The sequence below is a fragment of the Hyla sarda genome, chromosome 6 (assembly GCF_029499605.1).
Source record: "Hyla sarda isolate aHylSar1 chromosome 6, aHylSar1.hap1, whole genome shotgun sequence".
NCBI classification, from domain to species: domain Eukaryota; kingdom Metazoa; phylum Chordata; class Amphibia; order Anura; family Hylidae; genus Hyla; species Hyla sarda.
In genome coordinates, this window is record NC_079194.1 from 266120460 (window position 1) to 266147943 (window position 27484).

General features: G+C 42.5%; 1 protein-coding gene across 12 annotated transcripts in view; it reads left to right on the plus strand.

The window, feature by feature from the left end:
- MARK2 (microtubule affinity regulating kinase 2) overlaps nucleotides 1–27484 on the plus strand; it is a 729699-nt gene that overhangs the window by 417031 nt on the left and 285184 nt on the right. For 10 of the 12 annotated variants that reach the window (XM_056527186.1, XM_056527185.1, XM_056527187.1 and 7 more), the window contains 2 exons: nucleotides 14969–15017; nucleotides 18094–18159. In XM_056527186.1, coding sequence (XP_056383161.1) covers nucleotides 14969–15017; nucleotides 18094–18159 — 115 coding nt within the window. Of the gene's footprint in view, nucleotides 1–7553; nucleotides 7671–14968; nucleotides 15018–18093; nucleotides 18160–27484 lie in introns of those variants that run through there. The other 2 variants (XM_056527196.1, XM_056527190.1) reach the window with 2 other exon arrangements.

A 27484-nucleotide genomic window follows, 5' to 3' on the forward strand; every position in this document is an offset into this window, starting at 1 on the left:
CGAAGTATATTAGAAAAGTTAATGTTTTGCCAAGATGTACAACTTATAAAATGTTTTTGTATATGACAGTGCCCATTTAACCTCCAACAAAAAAAAATTATAAAAAATGGTGACATATTGCCCATAATGCATGTGTACAAATTTTGTATCATATCTACTCCCCTTTATCCACCCATACCCATTACTTTCATCCATCTCCTTCCCTCTATGGTTATACTACATTCTATAGTTAGTATGGTTTCATCTGATTGAAACAGTGCTCTCCCATCCTCTATATAATCACTAGTTCTGGATAGCTTATAGGTCTATCCTCGACCCTCTAGACGAGAAACGTCTTGGCAAGTAGACAAAACTATACAGTAATAAAGAAGTGCCTAAAATCAATGTGTTATTGGATAATTTAAAATCCCCCAAAACAATAATGTGATCCCACAAAAGAATGTGCTCCAAACTCAAAAAAAATCACTAAAATGATGATTATCCACCACATAACGGAGAGCAGCCAGTGGGAGGTTATAATTCACCGTAGATAGCCACTTAATCCGTAAGCTCAATTTATTTATATATCACTCCTGCCACCGCTGAGACAAGCTGGAACATAGCTCCACTGAGCGTTGCTCCACATTTACAGCCTAGGGGGGTCATGAGTATGGGAGTCTTGTTTCATAACCAGCTCCCGCCACTTAGTGCTCTGCAATAAGGGGATAATGTGCCATTGTGCAATATGTGTATGTGCAATCTAACTGGGCAAAACGTGTATATTATGGTGCCAGAGGGCTTGTGTGCAATATTCATTGGCGCATCAAGATCTGTGCAATAAACTGTATGAGTGCAGTTTAACCAGGGCTTATGAGTGTGCAATATACTTTACAGTGCAATATAAGCTGGCACATTATGCTTTGTGCAATATATGAGTGCAATGTAATTAAGTGTGAGCTGTAATACCAGTGTGCAATATACTTTACGTGAGCATGTGACACCTTATACTTAGGTGCAACTGGGCGTGTGCAATATAATACCTGAGAGTTATGCATGGCATCTTAGCACTTTACACTTTATAGCAGTGTTTCCCAACCTTTTTCGGCTCTGGGAACACTTCGGAAAAAAAAAATTTTCGCCTGGAACCACTACCGAAGTTAACGAGCAAAAAAAAAAAAATAGCCCCAATGCAATGTACAACATCAATACAGTGACCCCCCTGACCTACAATGGCCCGACATACGATAATTTCAACATGCGATGGCCCCTCAGAGGCCATCACATGTTGAAGGCAGCATCAACATATGATGCTTTTGTATGTCAGGGCCATCGCATAAACGGATAGCTGTTTAAGGTGCGCCGTGTGGTCCGGTGACGATCACTCACCTGTCCATGGGGCTCCGGAGCATCCTCTTCGGGATACCCTGCATCGCTGGCGCTCTCCTTCGTCGTCATCACGTCGCCACGCACGCCGTCCCGTCATCCAGTAGGAGCAGCGTGCGTAGTGACTTGATGGTGGCGACGGAGAGCGAAGATCCCGGGGAAGCAGAGACGTCCGGAGTGTCGAGGACAACAGCGATGGAGGGCGACATCCGGGGCAGCGGTGAGGGTCCGCAGCGACAGGTGAGTATAACTTCCTATTCTTTCCATTGCACGGATCCCTCAATATATATATGTATAAAGCCTGATGGGCTGTATTTGTGCGAGGGGCGGAAGTAATTATCGCTCCCTGCACTTCCAGGTGGGGCTTATTGGGAACAGGTGGGGGCGTGTGTATATAACTTCCCCCTCTCCTACAGGGGCGTTTGTGGAATCTCTGCTTCCTGTGGCAGTCTGGTGTTTGAATCTCCCACAAAAATCTTCAGAGCTGCTGCTCACGGTGCGGAGGCCTCGCTGATCATGAGTCTGGGGGGGTGCAGGCGTGGCATCCCTGGCAGCTCCGCTGGCTGTCTTGCCTGGGGATGCTGTGTCTCACTCTGATTATAAGGTAATATTGGGCAGGTATGGTTCTGGCTGGCTCGGCCCGCAGCGGTAGTGGGGGCCAGGAGCGGCAAGCAGGTGAGTTAAATCGGTGCTGGGGGTGGTGCGGCCTCAGCATTTCACGCAGCCCGCTAGCTGCCTCATGGCGACATGTAGACCGCCCGCCACCCGCACAACTACAATTGTCTATGCCCTTGGGACAGGTTGCGGCAGCTGCCCAGTCCTTGTTAGGCGGTCCTGTCAGCTTGTCTGCTATCATTAATCTAAAGTATAGTGTAATGCTCTGCGGAGCTGTATAACGTTTGCTGTATACAGTGTGGTGCAATGCTCTGCAAAGAGTCGTTTCAATATAACTTTTGCTGTGTGCTGCGGTGCTCTGCGGGGTATACGGTGCCCTTGCAGTATACGGTACAGTGTAATGCTCTGCAAAGGGTCTAGTTACAATATAACATGTACTGTGTAACGGTATAGTGCAGTGCTCTGCAGATGGTCTCGTTACAATATAGTATACATGATATACAGTTATGGTGTAATACTCTGCAGATGGTCTTGTTACAATATAGTATACATGATATACAGCTATGGTGCTATGCTCTGCAGATGGTCTCGTTACAATATAGTATACATGATATACAGCTATGGTGCTATGCTCTGCAGTTGGTCTTGTTACAATATAATATATATACTACATACAGTATACATACAGTATATATACTATACTCTGCAGATGGTCTCATTATAAACAAACTTTATACAGTTAGTGCAATGCTCTGCAGATGGGATGTTTTCAATATAACATTATATAGGGCATAGTTCAATGCTCTGCAGAGGGTCGTTACAGTTAGCATGTGCAGTGTGGTGCAATGGTCTGGGAAGGGTCTCGTTGCAATACAGGGTGGCATTTACTGTTTGGTGTGGTGCAATACTCTGCAGAGGATCTCGTTGCAGGGTAGCATATGCTGTGTGCGGTGATGCAGTGCTCTGCAGAGTGTCTTGTTTCAATATAGTATACAGTAGGGTGCAATGCTCTGTAGAGATATAACATAGGCTACATCTAATTAAATCATAGTATACACAGTGTAATACTCGTTGTTTGCACGATCATGGTATCCATACGGTTCATACGCTTGGTTTATAATGGGCATACACGCATTACTGGTACAAGGTGCACACGAGTAGAGCATTTTCACGGTTTGATAACTCCATGAGTTTCTTATCGTCCTTACTCTCATGGTTAATTCATACGCTTATGGCACACTGCTCGTACGCACATAGTATGTATACAGTTTCATGTGCTAATATCATTATATACGGTACATATACTCACTGACGATACATTCACAGCATTTATACTGTGCAAACTCGTTTATGCTGTTTACCTCATGGTTATTCTCTCACTCGCTGGTGTTTTACACGGTCCACAAACTTGGCTTTTATGCTGTTCACATTCTTGGCATGTTCATGGTCTTACGTTCTTTCTACCATGTTACGTTCATGGCAATCAAACACCTCGTAATTATCACTGGTTCATATGCTCAAAGTATCATTCGGTTCATATGTTAATGGTATTTCATACTGCTTATGGAAGTATACTGCCTATGGCAATCATACGGTTCATACACTCATGGCAGTTATAGTGGTCACACGCTCACGGTTCTTAAGTTGTTCTCATGTTCACCGCATTCATACACGCAGGTTTCACACGCTCATGGAAGTTATATTGGTCACACGGTTATGGTTTTGTTGTTCACACGTTCATCACATTCATACACGCAGGATTCATACGGTTAATACGCTCATGTCAGTTATATAGGTTACACGGTCATGGTTTTGTTGTTCACACGTTCACCACATTCATACACGCAGGTTTCATACGGTTCTCACACATAGTGTCACGCTGTTTCGTGCAGTTGTGGCCACGCGCTCATAGCATGTTCACAGCATTATACTGCTCATAGTACTCATACCTCTTAGCATCATACCACATATTAATTCGTAGCACATATGCTCGACGCTTATACTGCACATGTAGTTGTAGCATTTATACTGCACATACACATGGCCTACATCAGGCACATACGCTCTTAGCATTGATACCGCAAGTATACTCATAGCATTATACTGCTCATAGTATCATACCACTATACGCTCATAGCATTTATACCACATATTTGCTTGTTCTATTCATACCACAGACATGTTCACGTCATGTATATTGCACATATAATTGTAGCAATACACTACACGGACATTCGTAGCATTCATTTTGTACATACGATGGTAGTAATTATTATGCTGACACGTTGTAGTACTTATTCTGCGTACATGTAGCATTCATTCTGTTATGTTCTCTGCACTAACATCCATAGTGTTTACTGTACATGGGTAATGGTATTTATTCTGCATGTTCATCCATAGCGTCTACACTACACACATGCTCCTGTAGCTTTTACTGTACGTATGTTCATAGCATTCATTCTGTGTATTCGTGCATAGTCTTTTATACGGAAATTTCACTCAGGTTTGTCAGGATGTTGCCCTATATGTTGTTTACACTTTATTTTCTAGACATGTATGCTGTACTCATAATGGTGTTAGAGCATAAATTCATAACAAAACGAAATAATTGTCCAGCACCAGGATGTGGATAAAAACGGGTTTCTTTATTCAATGAAGACAGCTACATACATGACATCTCTAAATTCATAACGTTCCTTACGTTTTCACGGTACATACGCTCCCAGCTTGTGTATGATATATGCACCAGTACACAGCATTTGTTGCATACTACCATAGTTGTATGCGGGTAGGTTATTATGTGCATTTGTTCCTAGTGTTGAATAGCAGTTGCACCTCTGGCTGTACATATATTTACAATACACGATTACAGTATTCATATTAGGGGAGATTTATCAAAACCTGTGCAAAGGAAAAATTGCACAGTTGCCCATAGCAACCAATCAGATCGCTTCTTTCATTTTGCAGAGGCCTTGTTAAATATGAAAGAAGCTATCTGATTGGTTGCTATGGGCAACTCAGCAACTTTTCCTCTGGATAGGTTTTGATAAATCTCCTCCATTGTGTTTACATTCATTGCAGATATATCGAGCACATATTCTTAAACCTCCTACGTCTGCAGGGGGGATGCATCACATAGGTTATTGTTACAGACATGTCTCAGAGCAATAACATATTGAGTAGCGACTTGTAGTTAGATGTACTGTTAGCAGGTTATGCCGTACATACGGTTAACATGTTTCATGCGGTGCATACAGTGCATGTAAGGTCATTTGGTTAGGGTATTGGACACAATTGGTCATTTTTGTTACTGACACGCCTTCAGAACAACACGCCAGCTTCATACAGGTTTCTGGTCATGATGTTACCCTATTGCCTGACTCCTCTTCAGGTTAAAGGGGTATTGCCAGTTGCTACTGATTCATTTTCAGAGCAATTTTGTCATTTGTTATATTTGTTTATGACCTGACACGTTTTCAGGTCAGATACAACCTCGTCTGTTGTATTTCTCGATGACGTTATCATTTCGTTATAGTACACAGATTCAACTATCCGGCATTGTTGCACGTTCTCTTTTTAGGAGGGCCAGCATTTAGTTGCAGATATATTGTGCATTTAATACACAGTTACATGACTCATTTCTTTAGGATCGGGGATTGAATCGTGGTTGCTGCTGTCTCATTTCAGAGCAATTGATTTGACATGGTTATGTAGGTAATCTGACACGTTTCAGATAGCATACAATCTCAATATGGCATTTCACACTTACGTATTTGAAAAAAAAAAAAGTGGTTTACAAAGACCTGTGACGTTTACAGGCACGATGATTTCACAAAGACCTGTCATGTCTACAAGACAAGGACCTGTCATCTGCAACGGGTCATCACTTCCAAGTCCAGTTGGGTCAGTACAGTGGCTAGTTAGGTATGTCTATTGTTACAGTCTCAATCAGGTAAGGTGCCTTCGTGAACCTTGTCAGGCGGCAATCAGGTAGATAGATATTTCTTGTCATTTACCTGTCAGTTTAGTTTTTGCCTCTTAAATAGCAGGGGGTTGGTGCTTGTCAGACCTGCCATGAAGTTAGCCTTTCCGTGTCCATTTGAAGTAATGTCACAAGTAGGGATGGTAATAGGTATAGTTCAGTTAGTATATTTGGCAGGGAATGTTATTCTCAGGTTGATTCTTTACAGATGGACGTTACTACCACGGTTTCAAAGGTATGGTTACCACCTCTAGTAGTCACTAGTTGGTCAGGGCTACTTTTTCAGCACACTAGGTATAGTCTACTTCGGGTATGTGAAGATTGATGCTGGATGTAGGATGTGTTATTTCAGGAATTGTATTCATCCTAGCATGGTTGCTTTTTGCCCTCTAGGCATGCCCTCATTGCGTGGTTATGGCACAACTCACACCGCTATGCTAGGGTAAGATCTTGTATAGGTATGTAGGCAATCTTTCCTGACACTAGTACACGTATGGAGCCCCGAACACAAGTATAAAGCCTAATGGGCTGTATTTGTGCGAGGGGCGGAAGTAATTATCGCTCCCTGCACTTCCAGGTGGGGCTTATTGGGAACAGGTGGGGGCGTGTGTATATAACTTCCCCCTCTCCTACAGGGGCAGAGCACATGTCGTTTGTGGCACCCTCCCAACCCTCCCTTATCTTATTCCTTCACTATAGTGCATGCCCTCTATAGGCGTGCCCTCATTGTGCGGTTATGGCACAACTCAGACTGCTATGCTAGGGTAAGATCTTGTATAGGTATGTAGGCAATCTTTCCTGTCACTAGTACACGTATGGAGCCCCCAACACAAATATATATATCAAATAAAATTAAACTAAATAAAAATGTAAAATAAAGTTTTTTATAAAAAAAAAATTCAACTTGGGACTTCTGGGGGTAGACCGCAGCACCCCTGTAGGGCCCGTGTCACACAGCGGAAGGTCCTGGGGGCCTTCTGACACTTACAGTGGGGGACACGCTGCAACAAAAAAAAAAAATTTCAAACAACCTAAAACCTTTTCTTACCTAACCTACAACTCTCCCTATCAGCTAAAGTGCCGGATGCCACAGAATGGCACTGGATTCCATGTTTTTCATACAGGAAGGGAGATGGCAGCATGGGGCTCTGTTCTCAGCAGCACCACCAGCGTATGCGCCGTATGCGCTTTTACAACCGGACCTAAAACCGTGGTTGACCACGGTTTTAGGTCCGGTTGTAAAAGCGCATACGGAGCAAAAATGAGCCGACCGGACCGAACGTTTCACTCCGGTCGCCTCATTGAAATGAATGACATACGGGAGCGCATACGGTTACATACGGGAGCGCGAGCTTTTAGCTCCCTCCTGCCGTATGCGCTCCCGTATGGGACAAAACGTAGTGTGGACCCAGCCTAAGTTCTCTCAGAACTCTTTGGTGTAGTCCATCTGGTCTTAGAGCTTTTCTTACTTTTTCTTGGTTTTATGAAATTTACCTTCAACCAAATGTTCTTTAAGCAAGTTTAGCATATTACATGATGGCCCTGGTTACAATTGTGAACCGGTCTGCATTTGTCAGCTTAAGAATGCCGTAACCGTATCTGCTTGCTGCAGCATGCCGTATCTGTGATGTCGATTATAATCTTCATTGCAAGAATTCGAGCAAGAATTTTGAATAAAAAAATAAGAATTGAAACGCAAGCGCTACAGAATGTGAGTTATTTCCCTCTGGGATTTTTGTCTATGTCTGACTATATGAAACAGTGTGTTTTTTCCCCTGTGTTGTTGAAGAATAAAAACTGCCAGAATTGCTGAATATTGTTTATTTGCCTTCCCCCCAAAGAAAACAAAAGAATGTGGTCAGTCATATGCACACCAAATGGTGCTCTTAAAAAGAACAGCTTGTCCTGCAAAAAACATGTTGAGAGGAAAATAAAGAAGTTATGGCTTTTGGAAGCTGATGATAAAAAAAAATTAAGATAATTGCTTGATTTAAGGACCGGGGTTTTTTCAGTTTTTGCACTTTCGTTTTTTGCTCCTTGCCTTTAAAAAATCATAACTCTTTCAATTTTGCACCTAAAAATCCATATGATTGCTTATTTTTTGCACCACCAATTCTACTTTGTAATAACGTCAGTCATTTTGCCCAAAAATCTACGGTGAAACAGAAAAAAAAATCATTGTGCGACAAAATTGAAAAAAAAAGCCGTTTTGTAAATTTTGGGGGCTTCCGTTTCTACGTAGTACATTTTTTGGTAAAAATTACACCTTATCTTTATTCTGTAGGTCCATACGATTAAAATGATACCCTACTTATATAGGTTTGATTTTGTCGTACTTCTGGAAAAAATCATAACTACATGCAGGAAAATTAATACGTTTAAAATGTTCATCTTCTGACCCCTATAACTTTTTTATTTTTCCGCATATGGGGCGATATGAGGGCTCATTTTTTTGATCTGAAGTTTTTAACGGTACCATTTTTGCATTGATAGGACTTTTTATTCATTTTTTCATGATATAAAAAGTGACCAAAAATACACTATTTTGGACGTTGGAATTTTTTTGCAGGTACGCCATTGACCGTGCAGTTTAATTAACGATATATTTTTATAATTTGGACATTTCCGCACGCGGTGATACCATTTATGTTTATTTTTATTTACAGTTTTTTTTTTATGGGAAAAGGGGGGTGATTCAAACTTTTAATAGAGGAGAGGTTAAATGATCTTTATTCACTTTTTTTTTGCAGTGTTATAGCTCCCATAGGGACCTATAACACTGCACACACTGATCTTTCACATTGATCACTGGTTTCTCATAGGAAACCAGTGATCGATGATTCTGCCGTTTGACTGCTCATGCCTGGATCTGGAAAAATTGGAGTTAAATGGGTCAGATGGGGGGGGGGGGGGGCTTGCCTCGGGTGTAAAAGGAGCTAGCTACAGCTCTCTGGCCGCTAATAGCCCCTGGCATGCTGCGATCGCTGTGGCCGCTATTAAACCATTAGATCACCGTTGTCAAAGTTGACAGCAGTGTCTAAAGGGATCTTATATCCATCCCTGGTGGTCTAGTGGGGTGGATCGTACTGTTATGGTTGAAATTATTTTATCTACCAGGACAAGTGGATTTTCTTGAGGGACAAGTAGATTGTGTTCCGCTTTAGTCCCTCAGACAAGTAGTTTTTTTTTTAAATTTCCACACCCCTGTGTTTTCTTTCTGTCCCTTCCTATTGCCCATCTATCCCTAACCCCCTCCCTGTCTTTACATTTTTTTTTTTTTACTATATTAAAATGGCTTTTTGTCTGCCTGATAGTGTGCTCACTACCAGGCAGACTTCCCCAGCAGGCGTGACGTCACTGATGCCTGCTGGGGCTGACACTTCCGCCCTTAATTCACTATACAGGGTGCCTCCAGCTGTTTCACCACTACAACTCCCAGCTTGCCCTGACATCTACTGGCTGTCAGGGCATTCTGGGAGTTGTAGTGGTGAAACAGCTGGAGGCACCCTGTGGTGAAAACAATAACTTTGTTAGCGCAGCAGTGCTACTCCGCTCCCCCCCCCCCCCAGCCTCTAGTGCAGAGAAGCAGCGGCGGCGCTCTCCCGAACCCCGCTCCCCCCCACCATGCCTCTAGTGCTGAGCGGCGGCGCTCCCCCGAACCCCGCTTCTCCTACCCCATTCCTCCAGTGCAGAGAGCAGATTTACCCATCCGGAGGATCAACGCAGCAATGAGTGCGCGTGCTCGCTCTCGCCTGTTTGATTGACAGGCGGGAGCGAGCACCGCAGTGCCTGAATTTCGACTCATTGCCAGGCTTAAATGAGTCGAAATTCAGTAGTGACGTCACTGCCGAATGCATTCGGCCACTAGGAGGGCGACCTCTAGTGGCCGAATAAAAAGTGATTTTAAACTGGTTTAAAATCACTTTTTTTAATTAAAGTATATTAGAGATATTTTGTAGTACTTAAGTACTACAACATATCAATTTTTTTACTTCATGACCGTGCCCATTTAATACACTCCGGCCCCTTCTAACCAACTACAAATCACATGATTCCATGAATGGGGAAATCATCTAAGGATAAAAATATGGAAGAAATATGATATACTTCCCCCCCATTCTGGACTATTTTCTATACATGATCTTGGTAAGACATTAAGACATCATTTTATGTCTTACGAACCCAGCGCAATCCTTAAGTAGTGTCACTACCTTACTAAGAGAGTTTGGGGAGATAAATTATTATAAAGTTAATATATCCAAATCCATGGTATTGGGTATTGCAGTCCCCCCATATCTTAAACATAACTTACAAAAAAAATGTTTTTACCAATGGGGGGAGAATCAGATTACTTACGTAGGAATTGTAATAACAAATCTTTTAACCAATATAATAGAGGTAAATATGACTAGCCTACGATCTATAATTTTACAAGCAACTGTAACCTATAAGAATTTACCACTGACATGGGTGGGGAGGATGGCGGTATCAAAAATGGTAATACTGGCAAAAATCCTGTACTGTTTTACGCAATCTGCCAATGGTGGTACCAGGACGTATAATTAATACATTGCAGAAGCAACTAATGGAATTAATTTGGCAGGGAAAGAAAGCCAGAGTGAAGGCAGAGTTACTATACCTCCCGGTGGATCAGGGAGGAAGGGGATGCCCTGATTTGAAGAGATATCAGTTTGCTACAGTCTTGGAACAATTGCAACACTGATGGTGAAATAACACCACAAAGCAGTGGATAGAAATTGAGTCTTGTTTAGTACCAGAGCCAACTTTAAAAGGGGCCTTATGGAACCAAAGGTTGGGATCTAAAATCCCTAGAAAGGGATACCCAACAATAGCAGCGGCCCTCAAAATTTGTAACCTCCCTATAGTTAAAAAGAAAATCTTCCCACTGAGCGTAGCTGAAATTCCACTGTAAGTAATACAGATGCAAATAACTAATACGTGTTTTAAAAACTGGGTGGATAAGGGCATACATATGTACGCTAATATGTTAGAAGGAGGGAATCCCTTGTCCTTCGAGCAACTTCAAAAGAAATATCAGATACCAACTGCAGATTTTTATTAATTTCTCCAACTGAGGCACTTTATAAGCTCAGTAGAGCTGCCAAAGCAATACACATAATCTACAGTAAAACAACTATATGCAGAGCCAAAGGAGGTTACTAAAGGAATTTCTAGGTGTTATAAAGCATTCTTAGAAAAGAATGAGCCATTGGCGGTATGTATGAAGTGGGAGGGGGACTTGGGCAGGTCCTTTTCTAGGGAACAATGGACAAATACCTTTACTTTGTGTGCTAGGCTCTCTAGGTGTACATCCCACTTTGAGATAGATAGAAAGGGGCTTTACAGATGGCATCTAACACCATATAGGTTGTCAAGAATCTTCCCAGATACCCCTGACAAATACTGGCGATGTAATATACAAGTGGGAACGCTGATTCATATGTGGTGGGAGTGCCCCTATGTTAAAAATTCTGGAGTCAAATGTATCACATATTATGTAGAATCGTAGGTCATAATTTTCTATGGGAACCTCAATTTGGAGAATTTAACAATTTCAGAAAAAACGGTCATAATACATTGTTTGATAATAGCAAGAAATAACATAGCAGCAAAGTGGAAAAGCACAGAAATACCAGAAATTAATACCATACTCAATACGGTACATCACAATTGCCTTATGGAAAGGTCCATAGCTGCAATAAATGACAAACTCACCAACTTCAATATAGCTTGGGCCAAATGGTTAAAGTATAAACCATTGGATGGGATCTAACAATATTGATCCCTCAAAATAGGTTTTTTACTTATCTCAGCCCATCTCTTCCCTGGCTTCCAGCTTCCTCGTGCCTCTTTCGCCTTCCAAATCCCCCTTTTACCTTCCATTCCTCTCCCCCTTGCCTTCCCTTTAGCATTTGACATTTTGATTTAAGGGAGGCTTTAGTAGTAGTAGTAGAATTATGTTAATGTTGATTGTTGTATGTTGAGAAATATTAATAAAAAAAATAAAAAAAAATTTATAAAAAAAAAAAAAAGACAATTAGCAGAGATATATGATATTGCTCTATATTTTAGGAGGAAGAACTTGAAACAAGTTTCCTGTGTGGGAAATATACTTGTAACACTTAAATTGGCGAGCAGGAATTCTATCAATGTCTAAGCAATTATTTAATGCTTTCATTATGAGTCTTGATTCTTCTGCAGGTAGAATGAAATCTCACAATATCCTAAAACTATGATCTTAATATCGAGATAATTAATTATAATATTTAATTAATTTATTCGCCAATTTAAATGATATAATTCCATCCACATTTTCCCAATTAGTCTTAATTAAATGGAATTCCATTTTTGTGTCTCTTACCAAAACTTTGTAAGAACCTTACTTCTGCTCTGAGGAACACTGAACGGTCCATCTCATCGTCAGGGACAGCCATTGGGTGGGTACCGTGTGATCAGTCCAGCATGCAGGAATCTACATGGCTTCCATCTTGTGGACCTCTTTCCTTTGTCTTCTCTAGTGTACAGAGCTCGGTTCAGCTCAGCCTTCAGTATCAGTATTCAGTATCAGCTCTCAGTATCCCCTAACATCTGGTTTACCAGACTTTTTAATTAGACACACCCTCCTAAATTGGAATTCCCCAATGAATATAGGTTGGGCATGTACATATGGTAATGATTATGACATCACTTTACTACCCAGAATGCATTGAGCATATCACCCATAATGCCTTTCCTGTGGTGTAATGCCACCTACCCATCCACTAGGGGTTTCTATTGCATAAGCAATTAGCATCATTACCATTAAGGGTTAACTTCTCAATAATTGGTCTTAAACCAACATTCCACCCTTGAAATGTGGAGCCATAATTGACAATTCAGGGATTACTTTTGACATCTATAAGTAATAAAAATATGGATTCTCATAGACAGAGTCTCCAATTAGGCATTTAAATTTATTAGAGATAAGAGTTTGATGTAGGTCTCTTTCACACATGTGAATCTCCCTGTTTGTCCAGTCTTGGTAATTGAGTGTTCAGTCTCTTATCCAAACACCATAAATACTAAGTAGATATTTCTACTCCCAGACTGGCATTTGAATAAGGGTGCATGCACACTACGTTTCTTAAGATACGGGACCATATACGGCTGGGGAGAGGGGGGCGGAGAGTCGGGGGCGGGGCAACCGCACGCTGCCATATGCGGTCCCGTATCTAATGTATTTCAATTAACGACCGGAGTGAAACGCTGCCTCCAGTCGGCTCCGTTTTGCCCCATTATACGGTTATAGGTCCGGTCGGGAAACCGTATACGGGCCAAAACGGAGCCGACCGGAGGCAGCGTTTCACTCCGGTCGCTCATTGAAATAAATTAGATACGGGACCACATATGGCAGCGTGCGGTTGCCCCGCCCCCGACTCTCCACCTCCCTCTCTCCAGCCGTATACGGTCCCGTATCTTAAGAAACGTAGTGTGCATGCACCCTAAGAGAACTTAAAATTATTGTGGTCTTATTTAGAACATACACAAAATGGCCGACATCATGCTCTTATGCTATGAGACATATTAAACATAGTGATTCATTTTTTTTGTGTTCACAAATGCATGCTAGAAGTAACATCTAGTACATAAAGGGAGTTGTGAGGAGAATAGGCTATCAAGAGTTAAGTGCAATGATGCAATGTTGCCATTGTAATGATGAGAAAGTATAAAATGAAGAATTATTCTCCGAACTCGCAGTTATCAAGAAGACCACCCATAAGGTTGCTAAGGCAGAACTCCAGTCTGCACTCAATTGAGATTCCTAGCTTCTGTCTTCCTGCTTCATAAAGGAGATTGTGCTTACTTCTAATAATAGGTGACAACTAGAGATGAGCGAACTTACAGTAAATTCGATTCGTCACGAACTTCTCGGCTCGGCAGTTGATGACTTTTCCTGCATAAATTAGTTAAGCTTTCCGGTGCTCCGGTGGGCTGGAAAAGGTGGATACAGTCCTAGGAGACTCTTTCCTAGGAATGTATCCACCTTTTCCAGCCCACCGGAGCACCTGAAGGCTGAACTAATTTACACAGGAAAAGTCATCAACTGCCAAGCCGAGAAGTTTGAATTTACTGTAAGTTCGCTCATCTCTAGTGACAACACTTTTTTAACAGATGATTTTAGTAATCTGCAGTCTGAAATTATGTTAACATCATAATGTTTAGCTGCTTCCACATCAAACCCACAATGGCTGAATATAGCTACTGAGCCATTGATGTTTTTAAGAAGTGATTCTCCACCTGATAGGGTACTTTAAAAAAAAAAAAAAAAAAAAATCATGATATATAACCTGGCACAGTACAAAATAAGCCATTGAGATTGTGAGCACTTTTCTTGAGAATTCCATTATTATTTTTTTAGTAGAGAAAAAATGTATTCTAGCTAATACGTCCCTTGGGACTGTGTCATCTAGATGTTTTGGATGAGGAATTCTATGTGCACGGTCTATTTCTAATTCTTGAGGGGAGCATGCAGGTAAGATAGCTTGAATCAGTGAGCGAACATATGCTGGAATGTTCGCAGGTGAGATATTTTCAGGAATGCCCCGCAATTTTATATTGTTGCGGCGACTCCTGTCTTCCAAATTCGCTACTTTCTCTTTAAGTGCAGACAATTCGTCCTCATGTTCCTTATGAGAATCAACCAGGGCATTGTGGGAAAAAGAGAAGTCCTCAAGGTTTGTTTCTATATGAGTAACTCTATTACCCAGGGTATTGTGATTGTGAGCACTTTTAACCTGGTTCACATTGATACATGCAAGCGCTTCAGCCTTCTGAAGTTGTTGTGATTCTGTGGTGTGTATTATGTCTAGGGAAGTAAAATGCTTGTGTAAGGCATTGTGAACAGATTACAGGTGCTTGTAATACAAGTGAATTAAAAAAATATATAGTACTGTAACCAAGGATGTTGGTGACTGTTTTTTCTTATCTGTTTGATCTTATTTTTAACAGCTCTTCAGAGAAGTGCGAATAATGAAGGTTCTGAACCACCCTAACATAGGTGAGCGCCTTTTTTTTAACTTACAATGTTGAAATGTATAGATGTGCATATAGGATTGTCTAATAAAATGTCAGTTGCTTGCCAAAAGGTAACACAACAAATTTTTTGAAATATAAAAAAATATTTGGAACTAGTACCTTTTACACTGTACAGTGGTCCCTCAACATATGATGGTAATTCGTTCCAAACGACCCATCGTTTGTCGAATCCATCGTATGTTGAGGGATTCGTGCAATGTAAAGTATAGGAAGTTATACTCACCTGTCCCCGCCGCTCCGGACCGCGTCCTCACCGCTCCCGATGCTGTCCTGCTGCTCCAGCGTCTTCTTCGGGATCCTCCGGCTTTTTCCGCATCTTCTCCGGTGTCCGGGCCTTGCTTTCTGGTGACGTTATTACGTTGCGGCGCTGGGACGGCGACGCCGGAAAGCGAAGCCCGGACCCCGGAGAAGATGCAGAAAACACCGGAGGATCACAAAGTGGACCCGGAGCAGCGGGGTTAGGTAAGTGAACCTGTCCGGGATGCTTAAACTGCTATCCGACAGCATTTTGCGCTGTTGGATAGCAGTTAATGCGATGGCCCCACATATAAAAGCATCGTATGTCGATGCTGACATCGACATGCGATGGCCTCTGACAGGCCATCGTATGTCGATTTGATCATATGTCGGGGCCATTGCATGTCGGGGGGTTATGTATTATGTATTTTGCAACAGAGGTTGTACAACCTTTCAAAATTGATGGGTGATTCTCATGATAAAATATAATTATTAGATCAGTAGGAGGCCAAATCCTGTCAACCAAACTAATAAACTAAAGGGTCTGCAGCTTATTCAGTGTTTACATCAGCTGCAAAACCAGTTCATCTTTAAAGGGTTACTCCACTGCAAACATCTTATCCCCTATCTATAGAGAATATGCCGCTGGAGACCCCTGCAATCTCCGGCGCGGCGCCCCGTCATTCAGCGCACAAAGCGAACTCTGCTCTGTTCCCGATGACTGGCGATGCACGCCTCCCTTAGAAGTGAATGGGGGGGGGGGGTGGCATGACGTCACGAACGCAGAAGCTGCAAGCTTCCACGTTCCTAACACCGCCGCTGCTGGCAAGGAGATCGTGGGGGTCCCCAGCAGCGGGACCCCTGCAGTCTAACATCTTATCCCCTATGCTTTGGATAGGGGATAAAATGTTTGCGGCGGAGTACACCTTAACCTCTTAAGGATCCATGACGTACGTATACGTCATGAGTCCGCTCCTGATCTATAATGCGGGGCCACGTCGTGGGCCGGGACTAGTGGCTAATAGCGCGCAGCATTGATCGCGGTGCCGCGCACTATTAACCCTTTAGACACAGCATTCAAAATTAAACTAAAGTGAAGTAAAACCATGCCGGTTAGCTCAGGGAGCTGTTCGGGATCGCCGCGGCAAAATCGCGGCATCCCGAACAGCTTACAAGATAGCCGGAGGATCCCTACCTGCCTCCATGCTGTCCGATCGCCGAATGTCTGCTCAGTGACTGAGATCCAGGAAACCACTGATCAATGTAAAAGATCAGTGTGTGCAGTGTTATAGCCCCCTATGGGAGCTATAACATTGCAAAAAAAAAGTGAATAAAGATCATTTAACACCTCCCCTAATAAAAGTTTGAATCACCCCCCCCCCCCTTTTCCCATAAAAAACAAACAGTGTAAATAAAAATAAACAAATGTGGTATTGTCACGTGCGGAAATGTCCGAATTATAAAAATATCAAACCTATATGAGTAGGGTACCATTTTAATCGTATGGACCGACAGAATAAAGAGAAGGTGTAATTTTTACCGAAAAATGTACTGTGTAGTAACGGAAGCCCCCACAATTTACAAAATGGCGTTTTTTTTTCAATTTTATCTCACAATGATTTTTTTTTCCGTTTCCCCATGGATTTTTGGGTAAAATGACAGACGTCATTACAAAGTAGAATTAGTGGCGTAAAAAATAAGCCATCATATGGATTTTTAGGTGCAAAATTGAAAGAGTTATGATTTTTTTAAAGGTAAGGAGGAAAAAACGAAAATGCGAAAACGGAAAAACCTTGGGTCCTTAAGGGGTTAAATAACGCCTTTTTGTTTACCTCCATTCTTATGATCCTGTAATTTAAATAGTGATTTTAACAAACATTGGCCCTCATTTACTATTGCAAACCCGACATGTTTTGTCGGGTTGTGCGCCAGATTCTGTGGCATTGCGCCAGAAATTCTGTCTGCACCAGAATTTGTGCCAGAATTGAAAAAACCCAGACGAACTCTTCATTTTGCCAAGAAAACCCGAAAAGGGGGCGTGGTCACTGGGGAAAGGGGACGTGGTCTCCAAAAAGGGGCGTGTTCCCGACATTTTTACAAAAACCCAACATATTTACTAAGGTTTTCACAGAAAATGTGGTGGATTTCAGCTGAGGAAAACCAGACAGATCAGAGCATGTGTAACCACAGTTTCAGACAGATTAATAAATCTAGTCTTATGAATCAGGCATATTTTTGTGGAAAGAACAGTGTAATAGAAATTTAGGGTATGTTCTCACAGCGGAAGTTCCATGTAGAATCCGGTGGAAATATTCAGCTCCAAAATTCTGCTACATGAAGTTAACATTGTAGTGAATTACATTTGCGCTGTCCCATCTACACAGTCACATTTTCCACTGCGAAGATTCTGCGAAAATGTCAATTTTTGCAGAATTCTGCGGCAGTCTCATTGAAGTCAGTAGGTTATTATATTCCGTACAAATTCTGTGTGTTAAGTGCAAAAAAAAAAAAAAATCTGCATTAATTCATCACAAATCCTGCAAATCTGCAAAAAAAATCTGCTGCCAGCTCTGCAGAAAGGAATCTGAGTGGGAGCATGGAAATCCTGCCATGTGAAAAAAAACCTTACTTTACGGTTCTAAATTCTATTCTAAAGTTTTAGAAATAACATGCCTGACCAGTTTAGTTATGTATAGGAATTCCATGGTTACGTTTGGGATTGTGCAAATTCCCATTTTGCTAGAAACAATATTCTAAACAGTTTTTAATATTAATCCTATATTCTTTTGCTTTTGTTTTAGTAAAATTATTTGAAGTTATAGAAACCGAGAAGACATTATATCTTGTAATGGAATATGCCAGTGGAGGTTTGTTTTACCTTTGATTTCTATAAGTCCAATTCAATGTAAAGGAAATAACTTTTGTAATCAACAATATAAATAAACTTTAAAGCAAGGATAATGTTTCTGGCCCTGCTTACTGCTGAATTAAGCCCTTTCTGCCTAACTTACTGTAGCTAATTCCTTCATGCCTTTTTTTTTTTTTTAAATTCCCCTTTGAATTTACATGCTGTGTTTCATTGCACTAGTCACTTCTAGATGTTCAAGAGCCTAGCACATGCAAAGTGTGTGACACAGAGCACCTTATTATTAGTAAATTGTATAGATTCATCTTTGCGACATGTGTTAACCCTAAACCTAAGAAGGGAAAGCTGTGATCTTATTGATGTTACATCCATTTCCTGTGGCAGTGTCATGCCAAGACATGTTTCTGTGTATAGTTCTAAGTATCAATCTTTTACCATTATGTCACTATTATCAGCGATTCTCTGCTTCCTTAAGCCCCTTAACCCGTCCAGGACACAGGGCGTACTTGTACGCCCTGGAAGTTTCCGTTCACCACTGGTAACCGGGCCGTGAACGGAACGGGATACCTGCTGAAATCATTTAGAAGGCATCCCGTGCAAACCCCGGAGGGGCTCCTGAGACCCCCCCCATGTCAGCGAAATCGCTGGTCAAATCAGACCAGCAATTTTCGGCAATTCCGGGTCATTTGGGTCCCCAGTGACCTGGAAAAAAGGGTGATTAGTGCTGTCTGAGGCTGCACCAATCACCCTTTACCAGCAGGAGTGAGGTGGCACTGGTTGGTCAGGAATGCTGCTGTGGGTGTCACTAACGGCACCTGCTCTGCCCCTATTCTGGAGTGGACACCGGCAGCTGGGGCACCCGATCCGCGGTGTCTGTGGCGAGATCGGGGCCCCAGGACCGGCGGCAGCGGAGAAAAGGATTGGCGGCAAGGGAGCAAGGCAACAGCAGGAGGTAAGGCTGTGCCTCCTTTTGTTGCTTAGCAACAACTCCCCATGCACAAAAGAGCATGCTGGTAGTTGTTATGGAACAGCAGGAGGCACACCACTACAACTCCCAGCATTCCCAGTCTGTGCATGCTGGGAGTTGTATGAAAAAGTGTGCCTCCGGCTTTTGCATAACTACAATTCCCAGCATGCCCTTCAGGTGTCAGTGCATGCTGAGAGTTTTAGCTTTGCAACAGCTGAAAGCACACTTGTTGTGAAACACTGGGTTAGGGTTTGTTAACTAACTCAGTGTTTCGCAACCTGTGTGCCCCCAGCTGTTGCAAAACTGCAACTCCCAGCATGAACTGACAGACCGTGGATTCTGGGAGTTGTAGTTTTTCAACTGCTGGAGGCACACTGGTGCATAAACACTGCGGTAGCCTGTTACCTAGCTCAGTGTTTCCCCAACCAGTGTGCCTCCATCTGTTGCATAACTACAACTCCCAGCATCCACGGTCTGTCGGTGCATGCTGGGAGTTGTAGTGTTGCAACTACTGGAGGTTTGCCCCCCCCCCCATCCCCATGTGAATTTGCATGGTACATTCACACAGGTGGGGGTTTACAGGGAGTTTTCTGCTTTATTTTGAGCTGTGGCAAATTTTCCGCTGCAGGAAACTCGCTGTGAACCCCCCACCCATGTAAATGTACCCTAAAAACAACACACTACACTACACTTACACAAAATAAAAAGTAAATCACTACCTATACACACACCCTTACTACTGTAAACCCCCCCTCAGAAAAATGTAAAACTTCTTGTACGGCACGGTTTCCAAAATGGAGCCTCCAGCTGTTGCAAGACAACAACTCCCAATATTGCCAGACAGCCATTTTCTGGGAGTTTTGCAACAGCTGGAGGCACCCTGTTTGGGAAACACTGCCGCATGGTATTTTTGGTGGAGGCAACTGTAATGCTTGCATCCGGATCCGCCACTATGCAGATCCCTAATTTAGGCCTCAAATGTGCACTCCGGAGCCCTGTCGTATTTCAAGGCAACAGTTTAGGGGTGTTTCCATATTCAGGAGAAGTTCTGTTACAAATTTTGGGATCTTTTTATCCTTTTACATCTTATGAAAAAGTTAAGTTGGGGTATACACAAGCATGTAAGTGTAAAAAAAAAAAAAAAAAAAAATGTTTACACTAACATGGTGGTGTTGCCCCATACTTTTCATTTTCACAAGAGGTAAAAGGAAGAAAAGACCGCCAAAATTTCTAACGCAATTTCTTCATTAGTATGGGGTATTTCATGAATGGTAATACCCCATATTTCTCTGCGGGCGCACAACAGGGCTCAGGAGTGAGAGCGCACCATGTACAATTGAGGCCTAAATTGGTGATTTGCACAGGAGTGGCTGATGACGCAAAAAAAGAAAACGCCCACACGTAACCCAACTTTGGAAACTACACCCCTCATGGAATGTAACTAGGGGTATAGTGAGCCTTAAAACCCTACAGGTGTTTGACAAATTTTCGTTAAAGTTTGATGTGAAAATGAAAAATTCAATTTTTTTTCACTAAAATGCTGGTGTTACCCCAAATATTTCATTTTCACAAGGGGTAGAAGGAAAAAAGCACCCCAAACTTTGTACCACCATTTCGTCTGAGTAAGGGAATACCCCATATGTGGATGTAAAGTGCCCTGCGGGTGCACTACAGGGCTCAGAAGAGAGAGAGCGCCATTGCGCTTTTGCTGGAATTGAAGGTCATGTCCGTTTACAAAGCTCCCGTGCTTACTGGACAGTGGACCCCCCCACATGTGACCCCATTTTGGAAATTACACCCCTCACAGAATGTAATAAGGGGGGCAGTGAGCATTTACACCTTACAGCTGTTTGACGGACTTTTGGAACAGTGGGCTGTACAAATGAAAAATTTTACTTTTCATTTGCACAGCCCACTGTTCCAAAGATCTGTCAAATGCCAGTGGGGTGTAAATGCTCACTGCTCCCTTTATTACATTCCACGAGGGGTGTAGTTTCCAAAATGGTTTCACATGTGGGGGGAGGGTCCATTGTTCTGGCAGCACAGGGGCGTTGTAAACACACATAGACCTCGACTTCCATTCCAACCAAATTCTCTCTCCAAAAGCCTAATGGCGCTTCTTCTCTTCTGAGCCATGTAGTGTGCCCGCAGAGCACTTTACATCCACATATGGGGTATTTCCATACTCAGAAGAAATGGTGTTACAAATTGTGGGGGTCTTTTTTTTTCCTTTAACCCCTTGTGAAGATGAAAAAATTGGTAACATCAGCATTTAAGTGAGAAAAATCAAATTTTTCACTTTCACGTCCAACTTTAGCGAAAATTCAAACGCCTGTGGGGTGTTAAGGCTCACTGTATCCCTTGTTACATTCCTTGAGGGGAGTTCTGAGATACTCCAAATGAACAGCTCACCCCTTCCTGCTATTGCACGCCAGTGCACGGAAGCACTCGGAATCGCCGTCGGCCCAACACAGAGAACAACAAAGGAAGAGATCTGGCACTGTTAACTTGCGAACCAAAGCCTTGTCTTTATTGAACGTATTCACACAGGATACAAACAGAAGATTAAAAACTCTTCTGACGTGTTTTGCGCAGTCAGCGCTTAGTCATAGAATCATTCCTTGAGGGGTGTAGTTTCCCAAACAGTGTGCCATGTGTTTTTTTTTTTTTTTTGCTGTTCTGGCATCATGGGGGCTTCCAAAATGTGGCATGCCCCCCAAAAACCATTTCAGCAAAATTAGCTCTCCAAAATCCCATTGTCGCTCATTCCTTCTGAGCCCTCTATTGCACTCGCAGAGCACTTTACTTCCACATATGAGGTATTTCTTTACTCGAGAGAATTTAGGTTACAAATTTTGGTGGGCTTTTTCTCCTTTTACCCCTTGTAAAAATGAAAAAAATGGGTCTACAAAAACATGTTAGTGTAAAAAATGGAGTTAAAAAATTTTCTCCTCCACTGTACTGCTATTCCTGTGGAACACCTAAAGGGATAACAAACTTTCTGAATGTCATTTTGAATACTTTGAGGGGTGAAGTTTACATAAAGGGGTCTATTCTTTTGTGTTTCTGACATAAAGACCCTCAAATTCACTTCAAAATTCAGATTTTAAAATTTTCATGAAAAATTTGGAAACTGTCGCTAAACGTTGAAGCCCTCTAATGTCTTCACAAAGTAAAAACATGTCAAATTTCTGATGCCAACATAAAGTAGACATATTTTATATATGAATCAATATATAATTTATTTGGCATGTCTATTGTCCTTACAAGCAGAAAGCTTCAAATTTAGAAAAATGCTAAATTTTCTCATTTTTCATGAAATTTTGGAATTTTTCACCAAGAAATGATGCAAGTATCAACAAAAATTTACCACTTACATAAAGTAGAATATGTCACAAAAAATAAATCTGGAATCAAATTCATAAGTAAAAGCATCCAAGAGTTATTAATGCTTAAAGTGACAGTGGTCAGATTTGCAAAAAATGCTTTGGTCCAAAAAATCTGCTAGTACTTTTTAGCAGCTGTACTGCTAGAGTGCTCTCTGCTGACACCTCTGTCCGTGTCAGAAACTTTCCAGAGCAGCATAGGTTTGCAATGGGGATTTTCTCCTGCTTTGGACCGTTCCTGATGCGGGCATCAGGTGTCAGCAGAGAGCACTGTGGACAAGACAAAAAAGAAAGAAAAGAATTTCCTCTGTAGCCTACAGCTGCTAAAAAGAACTGAAAGGGTAAAGATTTTTTAATAGAAGTAATTTACAAATCTGTTTAACTTTCTGGCACAAGTTGATTTAAAAAAAAAAAAAGTTTTCCAACGGAGTAGCCCTTTAAGGTCATAATGGGCTTGATCCTTAACTACTTAAGAACCAAGGACGTACAGGTACGTCCTGATGTCCTGGTACTTAAGGACCAAGGGCGTACCTGTATGCCCGTGGGAACTCTGGTCCCGCCGCTTGCCGGGCAGGGGCCGGGCCGGCATGCCTGCTGCCTGCTGAAATAATTCAGCAGGCACATAGTGCAAACCCCCGGGGTAGTCCTGAGGCAGACCCCCCCCCCCCAATGTCGATTTGCGGTGATTCCGGGTCAATCAGGACTCCGGTGACCCGGAAAAAAAGGGTGAATTCACCCTTACCCAGCAGGAGTGAGGTGGCACGGATGATTGATCTGTCGGAATGGCTGACCAATCACTACCCTGCTGGGCGGTGATCGGGGCCAGCGGGGGTCTCATACCTTTGCCCAGCCCGGCGGGGGTCGCCTCAGGAGCAGTGGCGGCAGACAGGCGCAGTTAGGAGTGGTGGCAGCGGCAGGAGCGGCGGTGCAGGCGGCAGGATACAGCAGTAGGTGAGGCCTGTTCACCTACTGCTGTTGCTTAGAAACAACTCTCAGCGTTCACATCCAAAGCGCATGCTGGAAGTTGTAGTTTGTCAACAGCTGAGTTCCAACTACAACTCCTAGCATGCCCTTTTGTAGTCTGCGAATGCTGGGGGTTGTAGTTATGCAACAGCTCGAGGCACATTTTTTCTATGAAAAAGTGTGCATCCAGCTGTTGCATAACTACAATTCTCAGCATGCACGGACTTTTAAAGGGCATGCTGGGAGTTGTAGCAGCGTGCATCCAGCTATGGCAAAACTACAACTCTAAGCATGCCCTTTGGCTGTCAGTGCATGCAGAGAGTTTTAGTTTTGCAACAGCTGTAGGCACACTGGTTGTGTATCACTGAGAGTTTGTGACCTAACTCAGTGTTTCGCAACCAGTGTGCCTCCAGCTGTCGCAAAAATACAACTCCCAGCATGCACTGAGAGACCGTACATGCTGGGAGTTCTAGTTTTGCAACAGCTGGAGGAACACTGGTTGTGAAACCCTGAGTTAAGTAACAAACTCTGTGTATCGCAACCAATGTGCCTCCAGCTGTTGCATAACTACAACTCCCAGCATATATAGTCTGTCAGTGCATGCGGGAAGTTGTAGTTTTGCAACAGCTGGAGGTTTGCCCCCCATGTGAATGTACAGAGTACAATCACACGGGCAGGGGTGTAAAGTGAGTTTTCTGCTGCAAATTTGAGATGTGGCAAATTTTCCACCGCATCTTAACCCCTTCAGGACCAAGCCCATTTTGGCCTTAAGGACCAGAGCGTTTTTTGCACATCTGACCACTGTCACTTTAAACATTAATAACTCTGGAATGCTTTTAGTTATCATTCTGATTCTGAGATTGTTTTTTCGTGACATATTCTACTTTAACATGGTGGTAAATTTTTGTGGTAACTTGCATCCTTTCCTTGTGAAAAATCCTAAAATTTGATGAAAAATTTGAAAATTTTGCATTTTTCTAACTTTGAAGCTCTCTGTAAGGAAAATGTATATTACAAATAAAAAAAATTTTTATTCACATATACAATATGTCTACTTTATGTCTGCATCATAAAATTGACGAGTTTTTACTTTTGGAAGACACCAGAGGGCTTCAAAGTTCAGCAGCAATTTTCCAATTTTTCACAAAATTTTCAAACTCACTTTTTTTCAGGGACCAGTTCAGGTTTGAAGTGGATTTGAAGGGTCTTCTTATTAGAAATACCCCACAAAAGACCCCATTATAAAAACTGCACCCCCCAAAGTATTCAAAATGACATTCAGTCATCATTTTAACCCTTTAGGTGTTTCACAGGAATAGAAGCAAAGTGAAGGAGAAAATTCACAATCTTCATTTTTTACACTCGCATGTTCTTGTAGACCCAATTTTAAAATTTTTACAAGGGGTAAAAGGAGAAAATGTATACTTATATTTGTAGCCCAATTTCTCTCGAGTAAGCACATACCTCATATGTCTATGTAAAGTGTTCGGCGGGCGCAGTAGAGGGCTCAGAAGGGAAAGAGCGATAAGGGGATTTTGGAGAGTACGTTTTTCTGAAATGGTTTTTGGGGGCATGTTGCATTTAGGAAGCCCTTATGGTGCCAGAACAGCAAAAAACCCTCACATGGCATACCATTTTGGAAACTAGACCCCTTGAGGTACGTAACAAGGAATAAAGTGAGCCTTAATACCAACAGGTGTTTCACGACTTTTGCATATGTAAAAAAAAAATTTTTTTTTTCACTAAAATGTGTGTTTCCCCCCAAATTTCACATTTTTCCAAGGGTCAATAGCAGGAAATACCCCCCAATATTTGTAACCCCTTCTCTTCTGAGTATGGAGGTACCCCATAAGTTGACCTGAAGTGCACTATGGGTGAACTACAATGCTCAGAAGAGAAGGAGTCATATTTGGCTTTTTGAGAGCAAATTTTGCTCGGGGGGCATGTCGCATTTAGGAAGCCCCTATGGTGCCAGAACAGCAAAAAATACCCACATGGCATACCATTTTGGAAACTAGACCCCTTGAGGAATGTAATAAGGAATAAAGTGAGCCTTATTACCCCACAGGTGTTTCATGACTTTTGCATATGTAAAAAAAAAAAAAAAATTTCCACTAAAATGTGTGTTTCTCCCCTAATTTCACCTTTTTGCAAGGGTTAATAGCAGAAAATACCCCCCAAAATTTGTAACCCCATCTCTTCTGAGTATAGAGGTACCCCATAAGTTGACCTGAAGTGCACTATGGGCGAACTACAATGCTCAGAAGAGAAGGAGTCATATTTGGCTTTTTGAGAGCAAATTTTGCTCGGGGGGCATGTCGCATTTAGGAAGACCCTAAGGTGCCAGAACAGCAAAAAAAAACCCACATGGCATACCATTTTGGAAACTAGACCCCTTGAGGAACGTAACAAGGGGTACAGTGAGCATTTGCCCCCCACTGGTGTCTGACAGGTCTTTGGAACAGTGGGCTGTACAAGTTTTCATTTTCATGGACCACTGTTCCAAAGATCCGTCAGACACCTGTGGGGGGTAAATTCACACTGCACCCCTCATTACATTCCGTGAGGGGTGTCGTTTCCGAAATGGGGTCACATGTGGGGTTTTGTTTTTTTTGCGTTTGTCAAAACCGCTGTAACAATCAGCCACCCCTGTGCAAATCACCTCAAATGTACATGGTGCGCTCTCCCTTCTGGGCCTTGTTGTGCGCCCCCAGAGCACTTTGCGCTCACATATGGGGTATCTCTGTAGTCGGGAGAAATTACGTTACAAATTTTGGGGGGGCTTTTTTCCCTTTTACCTCTTGTGAAAATGTAAAGTATAGGGCAACATCAGCATGTTAGTGTAAAAAATAAAAAATGTTTACACTAACATTCTGGTGTAGACCCCAACATTTCCTTTTCATGAAGGGTTAAAGAAGAAAAAGCCCCCCAAACCTTGTAACGCAATTTCTCCCGAGTACGGCGATACCCCATATGTCGCCCTAAACTGTTGCCTTGAAATACGACAGGGCTCCAAAGTGAGAGCGCCATGTGCATTTGAGGCCTAAATTAGGGATTTGCATAGGGGTGGACATAGGGGTATTCTACGCCAGTGATTCCCAAACAGGGTGCCTCCAGCTGTTGCAAAACTCCCAGCATGCCTGGACAGTCAACGGCTGTCCGACAATACTGGGAGTTGTTGTTTTTCAACAGCTGGAGGCTCTGCTTTGGAAACAGTGGTGTACCGGACGTTCTTATTGGGGGAGGGGGGCTGTGTAAGGGTATGTGTATATGTAGTGTTTTTAACTTTTTATTTTATTTTGTGTTAGTGTAGTGTAGTGTTTTTAGGGTACAGTCACATGGGCGGGGGATTACAGCGAGTTTCCCAGCGCAAAATTTGCTGCATCTCAAGATGCGAGAAACCCACTGTAAAAGCCTCGCCCATGTGAATGTACCCTGTACATTCACAGGGGGGGGTGCATCAGCTGTTGCAAAACCACAACTCCCAGCATGCATGGTCTGTTAGTGCATGCTGGGAGTCATAGTTTTGCAACAGCTGGAGGCACACAGGTTAGGGAACACTGAGTTAGAAACAGACAATGTTTCCCAACCAGTGTGTCTCCAGTTGTTGCAAAACTACAACTCCCAGCATGCCCAGACAGCTGAAGGGCATGCTGGGAGTTGTAGTTCGGCAACATCTGAAGGGCCAGATGTTGCTGAACTAAAACTCCCAGCATGCCTGGACAGTCAGTGCATACTGGGAGTTGTAGTTTTGCAACAGCTGGAAGAGCACAGATTGGAGACCATTATACAATGGTCTCCAAACTGGGGCCCTCCAGATGTTGCAAAACTACAACTCCCAGCATGCATGGTCTTTTAGTACATGCTGGGAGTTATAGTTTTGCAACAGCTGGAGGCACACAGGTTAGGAAACACTGAGTTAGAAACAATGTTTCCCAACCAGTGTGTCTCCAGCTGTTGCAAAACTACAACTCCCAGCATGCCCAGACAGCTGAAGGGCATGCTGGGAG